This window comes from Lissotriton vulgaris, unplaced genomic scaffold (genome assembly GCF_964263255.1).
Source record: "Lissotriton vulgaris unplaced genomic scaffold, aLisVul1.2 SCAFFOLD_8883, whole genome shotgun sequence".
Taxonomy (NCBI): domain Eukaryota; kingdom Metazoa; phylum Chordata; class Amphibia; order Caudata; family Salamandridae; genus Lissotriton; species Lissotriton vulgaris.
Genome location: NW_028247029.1, coordinates 22,788 through 32,683, shown reverse-complemented (window position 1 = coordinate 32,683; position 9,896 = coordinate 22,788). Strand labels below are relative to the sequence as shown.

The following is a 9,896-nucleotide window of genomic DNA, read 5'->3' as shown; positions in this document are numbered from 1 at the left end:
CATTTCCCATGAGTAGGCGGGAGACTTGCAGGAAGTTTATCTGGGGAACTTCCTGTTGCGCGTTATTCTGGTTTCTGTTCTGCACCGGCATGAGAGCGGACGCTCTGCATGCTTTTCTATCGTGTCTCCTGTGGACTATCACCTCCCCCCCCCCCCCCCCCCCCCCTGAGGCTCAGTGGGGAGCGCTTCCGTGTTCTGTCCTTGGCGGTAGACGGACTTCACGCGTCTTCAGGTAAAGCCGCTCTAAACTCTTCGGTCGCCCGTGCGGTCAGCTGATTACTGCCTGAACGGATTGTTAAGGGAGGTTCTGTGACTGTTTTCTAACAGAATTCTACCTTTGCTGAATTCCTGTTTGGTTGAATTGTGTGTGGCGGAGCACAGTGGTGGTCTATACCACGTGTTAGCGTTCACATCGGGGATCGTTTTTGTACTCTTAAAACGGAGCGCGGTAGTAAGGACAACTACGCGTCTCCGTTGTATAACTGTGTATTTCAAAGGACCTCCATAACTGGGCATGTAGTGAGGTAACTACAGGCTACCCCAGTTCTCTTTGTTTAGTGCACCGTGGGGTGTGTTGTTGGCAGAATTCAGTGGTGGTCGCAACTACGTTTTTCTGTTTGACCTTCACCAAAGATTCTCTACTGGGTCATTACTTAGAGAGCGCAGTGTTGTAGTTCTTGCTTCCTACACACTACCGTTTCCCTCTTCCTTTTTGTTGGACCATACATCTTTGCTTTGACTATTTGGAACCCCCTTTGTACATTGAGTCCTCTACCATGTTTGTGGTATGTTGTGAGTAGTGGGTTTGATGTCTTAGTATAACGCGAGTGTGTTTGGTGCGACAGGAGTGTGTTCGTTAACTATATGTTTATGTGTTTCTTAGGCCTTCCTCACAGATTGTGGCAGAAGGGCTATAGTATTTCCTATCCAAGGTCATGTTTTCTTGGTGCTCAGGTACTTGTCTACTTCCTTGGTTATTTAGTGAGACTATATGAGAGTAGCCTTGTATGTTAGGACAGCACTTCACTGATGCCTGTCTTGTCTTCTGTTACAGGTATCCTTTCCCTGCTGACCCTACCTTTACCCATCCCACATTTTTTATTTTAGTTTGTTATTTTTCTCCCCCGCCTAATGGCTCGAACACCCTGTGTTTACACTTCTGGGTGTTGGTGACATTTGGAGGTGGAACCATATTTGCATCGACTGGATCACGGGGAGTAAACCTGACACCTTCCAGACCAACCCCATTGAGTGTTGTTGTGAATGGATTTATAGTGACCAGCAAGGCTCTCGGGTATCTGGCTACAGAGACCTTATGTTGAATATCGTTATCAATAATTCCACACAGGCCCTGTACTGTCGCATTCTTTCTTTCCACAGTTGTCGAATGTACTACTTACTTTTCACTGACATGCATGCAGTAGTGCATGCACTTTCAAAGATTGATGGATAGGTTTGTACCCAAAGATTTGTTTATGTTCACAATTGTTTGTCTATGCTGTGCTATTTTTTCTTGTCTCCCAAAACCTTTCCCAAAAACCCCCGTACCCATCCATTTTTCAAACCCTAACCCTCTTCCCCCGGGCTGTGTGGTTTTGATTGATGTGTGACTAAATTATTATTACAGCAATAAATCCACACACTTGCTGGGGAGGATAAGGTGATAGCAACAGGCTGGTGAAGAAATCCGAGGATATATTCTTACTCTGCTTGACAAAGAACCATTGCTAATGTGAAAGAACTTCAACCGAATTAGTAGTTATACTTTACCATTTGTTAGGCTACAATGTGGCACTGCTCTACTGTACTTCTGTCACCTGCTATATTCTCAGTTGTACCGTTGAATTGCTCAGGAGGACAAACCAGATTTCATTTTCTTTTTTTTCATAGGCATGCAACTGCCACTGTGTCACACCACTAGTACCACCGCTATGAGGAAATTTTATCCGACCAAGATTGCCAACCTTATTCGGTGTTTCCCGTGGAGCCAGCCCTGGGTCTAGCCCTACTTTCAAACACAAATTACAGGTAAGATAAGCGTTTGGTGGTTTGGGGGTATAATGGAGTATTAGTACGAGAGACGAGAGACTGAAGGTAGTACTACTAAAGTCCTAGGACTCTTGGATTCACTTCACTTAGTCTGTGAGAGGCACTTAGTGTTGAAAACATTTGGGCATTTACACTTAAAGGAAGAAAATGGAACTAAACTTTCAGGAAAACAGTCAACGTTAAACCCCCACCCACCAGGCAAGCAGTAAAAAACAGGTATGCTCAGATAAAGTTTGAAAAAGTATATTTATATCCCTAACAAAATAATCTCCCGCAAGACCCTCCCTAACCCCAACGATTGTCCTTCAAAAGTCCCCAAAAACCCAACTCCCAATTCCCACCCCCCAAAAGTCTCTAAAAAAGGGGCAAGGGACACTATGGGTGGATGCTGTTAACTTTTTGGGCCAGGGCATCATGCTCCTCGCGGAGCAAGGCGAGCTCCTGCTGAAGGCGGGACACCATCAGGGTAGTGCGGCGCAGGCGTGCCTTCACTGCCTTGCAGGTGCAATGCCTGTGAGAGGCAGCTGTTGGCCTTGCTGCTCGGCGGTGGCGTTTGCCTTTGGCAGCCCGGCTCAGTCTGGGTGGACCACTGTGCTGGGTGGCAGCCCGTGGGGCCACGGAGGCCGATGCAGACGACGTTGTTGTTGTTGTCGACTGCACACTTTCCTCGTCCTCCAGGGCCACCAGCCGCCGATATTCCGCAACAGTGGCCTCGATCCTCCGTTGCCGGGCCGCTCTAGCCAGCTCCTTCCTCCTTGTTCGTTTGGAAGGAGCATCTATATGAAGAAAGAAAGACATAGTCTGTAACCAATGCTCTTTAAGATTAACTCAATCATTCAGCAGAAATTTGTGTTGCAGTACAACTAGCAACTTGCAAGCGCATTACATAACTATTGAGGCCAGTATCTATCTAACCTCACACTTCTTCATCCTTGCTCTAACATTAGTGGGAGTTTAAGGAACAAATTCTACGAGCACTGTGGACTTCCATTGGAGTCGACTATGAAAGTACACCAGTCTTATTCTTCTTCTTATCTCTTGTTTTGGAAAATTGGTACGTTATTTTCTGCAAGCCGGCATAATGCCAGCGCAGTAAACTTGCACCCGAGAAAAAGAGACGCACGCCATGAGGAGTGACCTAGACTTGCGTTGCGTTACTGTACCCGTCCAGTACATGCAGGTGGTGAAGCTCTTACTTTTCTATTACGGGTGGCACTGAGAATACTCTGTTACAACTCAAGGGCTACTGCTTAATTAATTTATCTTTCACCCTACAGTGGAAATGAGTACTAGAAATGGAAAATTGTAGAAGATAAATAATCTGATTATCTATCACTTCACATGGGATGTTTTTGATTATATATGGGATGACTTTAGGTGCTTTGCTTTTTATTGAGTGACCAGTGATACATCCACACATGAATGACTGAGTACTACTAAACTTATTAAGAGAGGTAGGGAGTGGCCACCATAATAACCGGATCTATGCAGTGCTTGCAATACAAACTACTGCTACTATTTATGGTAGTATTTGGACAAAATTAAAAGTTCTTTTCCTTGCCTTTCCTACACTGGAACGGACGTGCGGGTGCAGTGTTACATGCTCTTCAAAGTTACACTTAGTTCATCCACTGACCGTCTACTCTCTCTAGATCATGGGTACTCACAAACTTTCTCTCAGGGGCTACATTTACAGTGTAGTTTGGGGCCGAGGGCCGCACTGGTGGGGGCGGAGTCAGAGGGGGCGGGGCTAAAGCAAAACGATAACTTGTGACCATGAGGTTGCACACAGGTCCCTGCAGCAGATGCCCTCATCCACTGAGCCACCAGACCCAGCATTTACATACATCTCTCTCCCTCCTGCTCTCCCTCCTGCCCTCCCTCCATCTCTCTCTCCCTCCTGCCCTCCCTCTCCCTCCCCCTCTGTCATCTCACTGTGTGTGTGTCTATCTGTGTCAGCCTTCAGCCCGGGTTGAGACCGCTTCCTCAACGCGCACAAACAGACAACAACATCAAAGTACTTAACAGGTCTTTAAAAGACCATTAACATATTATTGAGGCTTTGTTTGTTGTAGCGCCCCTGCTTCTCCACCCTGACAATCACTGCTTGCCCGGCCCCACAGAGCAGAGGCTTTGTTCTATTTTACCTCTTTGTGGCCTTGCATCTCCACTCTGCTCTGTGGGGGCCGGGGGAGCAGGGATTGTCAGAGTGGAGATGCAGGGGCGCTAACAGGTGAAATACAAAAAAGCCTCTGCTCTGTGGGGGCCGGGGGAGCAGTGATTGTCTGCAAGGTCTGCGCACCGCCAAGGAAGGCTTGCCGGGCCACCACCGGCCCGCGGGCCGTACTATGAGTACCCCTGCTCTAGATACACATATGCTATCTAAGAGTCAGATAGTAGCATGATCCAGTTATATGGACACATACAGTTTCTGTGTCACCCACCCAGGCTGTTGTTCTTCCACCCATCATTGCTTCATCATTCACCCAGCCATGCATCTCATATTCTTGCCTTCCCAGCTAGTCTTCAATCTCAATAAGTAAGGAATATATAAGAGCTTACCTCTGGCCGCCACCACCACCGTCTCAACTCTCACAGCCGCCGCCTCCTCCCCTGAAGAATCGCCCTCCGCCTCCGTGTCGAGCACCACCACCTCCACACTGGCCCCGCCACCAGATGTTCCACCTACAAAGTACATTTAAGAATGTTAGAATAAAGCACTCACTAGTCTTTGGTCTAGGAATGAAGACATGTGAAAACAATGTAATTTGTGACTGTCTACGTTAATGTTAAAAAAAATGTCCCTTTTTCCAGGGAAGGTTGTCTTGCTGCACTTTTTGGCACAACTGATGAAGGCTGTTTTTTTAACACGCACCATTTTTCTCCACACAGACAGAAGATGGACTTCTAACAACAAGATCAAGTTGAAACCAGGTGAGAGCTCGGCTCGACCACAAGAAATGTCTTCAATTAATCGTCAGCACTAACCACTTTTCCATTATCAGTTAAACGTTTAGTTTTATTATGACTTCATTTTAATAAATGTGTTTACTTTTAATAAAGCTTTTAAACTTAAATACAATCTGTGTTTTTTGGTCCAGACTAGAGTGACTGAGCGAAAGGTTTTGCAATTTTTGCAAGCATGAGTCCAGATAGAACACTTCAAAATACATTATGGACAATCCCAGAGGACTGCACTAAGTTGATAGAGCTATTGCTGACTAGAATCATGGGAGTTTCGCCAACCGTGCAATCTTAGTTAGCTACACAGACAGACTAATAAGAATAATCTAGTAATACCACAGGGAGTCATAGTAGAGGCAGGATAAGAATTTAGATACAGTCTACAAGAAGAGCAAAGACAATTTTGAAAAAAGTCAAATGAGGAACGCTAGGAAAAATAGGTACTAGTCTAAAATGAAAACTTACTGGGGCCAGCAGAGGAGCCCTCGCCTGCCCGATCCTGGCCCTGTTGAACAGCATCCGCCGCCTGCTGCTCCTGTGTCCTCCTCTCGCCCCTGGGGGGAGCTGACGTACAACATAAAAGAAAGAACAGAAAACATGGATGATTGTTGCTTGTCAATGTCAACCAAATCAAACATTTCAAAAGAACAATAACAAAATATTTCCGCGAAATTATATTGATTATGGTTACTTTTCATTTATTTGCGGACCTGTGACTTCGAAAGTCACGTAACTCACTAAACAAAGTACTGAAACGTTCACCTAGGACTGGCAGGCAGCAGTCTGCAGGCAAGACGCAAAGTGACAGACAAACTCCATTGTGATTTCAGTCAGATCAGTGACAACACTAACAGTTGCCTGCTACATTACCAGTCATTTAAATAGTCAAACTATCAATCCACCGCCACTATTTTTCTTATTGTCAGGGGTACAAAGGAAGGGGCAGATTTAAGCCCTTGCGGCTCTTTTGCGCCGTTCTTGCGTGACTTTTGTGACGCAGCAGCTAAACAAAAAAGGGCGCCATGGTGCGGCGTATAATATTATAACAACGTGACGCATTTGGGAGATGCATCCCGTTATAAAGCCCTGCGCCATCAGGGGGCGTTCCGGCGCAATGGAGGGCATTCCTGCGCTGGAACACATCCTAATAGTGGCTGAGGGAAATCTACAAAATATCAATCAGTCACCTTTAGGACAATGATGCGTCACACAAACCCTGCACCTGCTTGAAGCAGACGTACGGCTTGACCCAGCATTGGGGAGATAGGGTACCCCAGAGCATTGATGGAGCTGCGCCATCGTTGCGACGCAACTCCAGCAGTAAAGCTTCGGTGACCTTTTTTTGCCCATGGTGCGCCGCATTGCAAATACGGCGCACCATGTTTGGTGGTGGTAGCGGGCCGCACAATTAATGGCGCATCCCTGCTACTTTGCAGGGATGCGACGGTAATTGCAATTCTGCCCCTTAGGGGCATACTTACTTACGCGTTCTGGCGCATCTCCAGAGATGCGCCAGATCAAATGCGTCACGCAAAACTACCCTTGCGACACGGCAGATGTGCCTCATTTACAATGCGGCGCGCCCTGGCGCAAGGGCAGGCACTTGCGTGACGCATCTCGTCACGTAAGAGCGGCGCATCGCTGGAGTCACGTCGCCAACGCAATGCAACTCCAGTAATGCTCAGGGCCACCCAATACTTAACATGCTGTGTCAGTCCTTTCGCCTGCTTCGAGCAGACATAAGGAATTGAATTGACGTAGCAGCGTCGCAGAAGTGCCTGCGTTAAATCTTGTAGATTTCACGCAGGCAATTTTGCGAGGCGCACAGCCGCTGGACCGCCCACCCTGCGTACTAGGAATGCACCCATTGTGGTGCAGGCCCATGGCTTTATAACGTGACGCATCTCCCTAGATGCGTCATGCTGTAAATGACTCGCAGGGATGCGGCACGTTTACGCCGCTGTTGCGTCACGCAAGGCAACGTAAACGTGGCGCAAGGGGCTTGTAAATGTAATCTGCCCCCTAGTGTCTAGCATTACGCAGTTCTGTAAAGTACACTCATACATAATAGTTACTCAGGCCAATGAGACCACGAAATAGAAAACAAATAAGCATAGTAGCAACGCCACTGAGAAGGAGAGCAGTGCACCTGAAATGCCAGAAGATTTTGAAATATAATTTAACTACAATGTAATCGTCATCAGCGGCATTATTGGCTTGCTCCATGTAAAAAACAAATATTTGCAATACAACAACACAGAGCAGGAGAAAACATCATAGTAGTGAGTGATTAAATGGCTACTACTACTCACCAAGCCCGGGGATCTCCAAGCCGAGCTGGTCCAGCAGGTCGCGCTCGCGGTCCAGGAGGTCCGTCCAGCGATGGGTGACCTGGCTGTAGGTGCGCTGGACCCCGTAGAGGTGGGATATGGCCCAGCACACCTTCTCCCACCGCTTCCGGCGCTCCCGCATGTTGTAGCCGCCGGCCGCGATCCTGCCGCCTCCCGCGATGGTCCTGGGCAGGCGGCGCTGGACGAAGTAGACCAGCGCGCCCACTTCCTCCGGGCTGAATATCTCCCGTCGCGTCACCTGCTCCCCCCTCAATCTCCCGCATGCTGTCCTGCCACTGGGTCCAGCACTACTCCCCGCCGCCGCTGCGGCCCTCAAGTGCCTGGGCAGCTTCACGGCGCCTGGCTTGACCATGGTCTGGGCAGGTAAGGTAGGAAGAAGTAGAAAATTAAGAAAGAATAGGATAGGGAAGAAGAAAAGAAAAGAGTTTAAAAAAGTAGTTTAAAAGTAAAGAAAAATAGCAGAAAAGACAAAAATATACAGCTAGGAAAAGAGAGGGATAGATAAGAAGCAAAATCGTAAAAAAAAAACTGAAAACAAGCAAAGGATGGCAAAGATACCAAGAGGATTAAACACCATGCCCAGACACAGGAAATGAATGAAAAACAAGATGGCCGGCGCCCGTTCACGAGCGCGAAAGTAAGTTCGCGCGAGATTTTCCTTGCGATCTCGTGCGAACCTCTAGATTTCCCGCGCGATCTCGTGCGAACCTCTACTCGCAATGCGCTTACTGCGCGAGATTATACATAGCGGGCGGAAACGGAAATACGTCACGCAAACAAAATGGCCGCGCCCGTACTCGACCTTGGGGTAAATTCGCGTGTTGCGCTGCAAGCGGCTCGCGAATACTGCAAAAAAACTCGCGAAACAACAAGCCGCAAAAAAATAAAATGCTCATTCGCACGAATTGGCGGCTTCCGCGGTTGGTTTCGCACGACGCCGCGCCCCGCGAATAGCGCGAAAAAAACCGAAAAACGATTTCAGCAAAAGCAATGAGCAGGTGCAAAAGGTCAACCTCATGATTTGTAACGATTCTTTGTAGTGCTTCCTGAGGGGGCCCTCCAGAATTCGGTTGCCTGCTTGCAACTATTGTGTGACCCTGCTCTGACCTTAACTGTATGCCACAAAGGTCCTGATTTACAGCTAAAGGAGCAGACAAGCAGGTGCCAGGCTGGAACTTTAAATTCTTTCAGTGACACATTAATTAGCCCCTAATTCATTATTGTCAGTTGGGGCAGGGCAGGTGTTGTTAATAAACTAACCCCAAATTAATTCATGTCAGTTCAAGCAGGGCAGGTGGGCTTGCTTTTCCCCCCCATCTTCTACAGTGATGATGAACCAGAGGGTGGCATTGATGTAACAGAGGGTGGCATGGGTCAAATAGAGGGTGCCAGTGGTAAAACAGAGGGTGCTGGGAGGCTGTGATGATGAACCAGACGTAGAAACAACATAGTCGCGACCGTTGCGAGCCGACAAGTAAGTTCGCAATTGCGAACTAGTACCAAATCCTCGCGAACTGGCAGAAACAATTGCGAACACACAAAAAAAAAATCCGCAAATTCGCGGGAATTCGCGGATTTTGCGGATTGCGAGTTCGCAAATCCGCAAAATTCGCGAACGCGAGATCCGCAAAATTCGCCCATGCTTAAAGGTGTGGGCGGAAAATCCGTTACGCTCGCGGATTTTGCGGATTTTTGGGAAATTCGCAATCCGCGAGATTTGCGAATTTCCCGCAAAAATCCGCAAATTCGCACGCAGCGGATTTTTTTGGCGGCGCGCGGCGTTGGTGATACAATTTTTGCGGCGCGCGGCGTTTATCATCGTTTGCCGAGTTGTTTTTTTTGATAGTTTGCGAGTGCTGCGCCATTTTGGATCTTGCTGTGTGATCCCGCGGGAATTGGCGAGCGCGATTACGTCATCGCGGCTTGCCAGCGATAGTTTGTCAACGCGAGTACGGCGAGATCACGTCTCGCGGTACTTCGCAATTGCGAGATTTGAGATGCGGCGAGCGAAAATATAAATTTGCAATTCTGCACAAGAAATCCACCAGCAAGCAGCATAAACCTTCTAGAAATGATGATTTTTATGTGAATAACTCCTTAGTTTGACATTTGCCTGCACTTTTTTAGCGAGGAGTCCATTTTGGGGAGGGGGGCAGGGGGGTGGGAGGAAGGAAGTGCCCCACAGTCTTCAACTTCCTGTTCCTGTTCAGCAGGCTCCTCCCAGTGCTTTGTCCATCTCCTGGTCACTTTTCATTTGGATCTGGAGCTGGAAGGATTACTTTTTGTGGATGCTGCTGGATCTTTGGATTTGAGGCCTTTTTGACTTTCTTTGGATCACTGTTGGATTAGAAATTTTACAAGTAAGTTTGTTTGGGGCATTACAGTTGCTGCAACTAAAATTTTGGAATTTTCGATTTTTGGGCTGTTTTGGGGCCTTTTGCCCAGGGGTACTCAGTGGTGGGTGGACTGAGTCTTTCTGTGGGTTGTCTTGAACTTAAACATCATGGAGGCCATAGATGAATTGGGATTGTG

At 47.7% G+C, this 9,896-nt stretch overlaps 1 protein-coding gene across 1 annotated transcript; it reads right to left on the bottom strand.

The window, feature by feature from the left end:
- Positions 1 to 2,277: 2,277 nt before the first annotated feature.
- Positions 2,278 to 5,577, bottom strand: LOC147665652 (uncharacterized; the record flags this gene model as incomplete). Its single annotated transcript, XM_086949610.1, has 3 exons — positions 2,278 to 2,825; positions 4,612 to 4,734; positions 5,479 to 5,577. Coding segments are annotated over 3 exons (623 nt in total), but the record flags the coding sequence as incomplete, so codon positions are not given.
- Between the last annotated feature and the right edge of the window lie 4,319 nt (positions 5,578 to 9,896).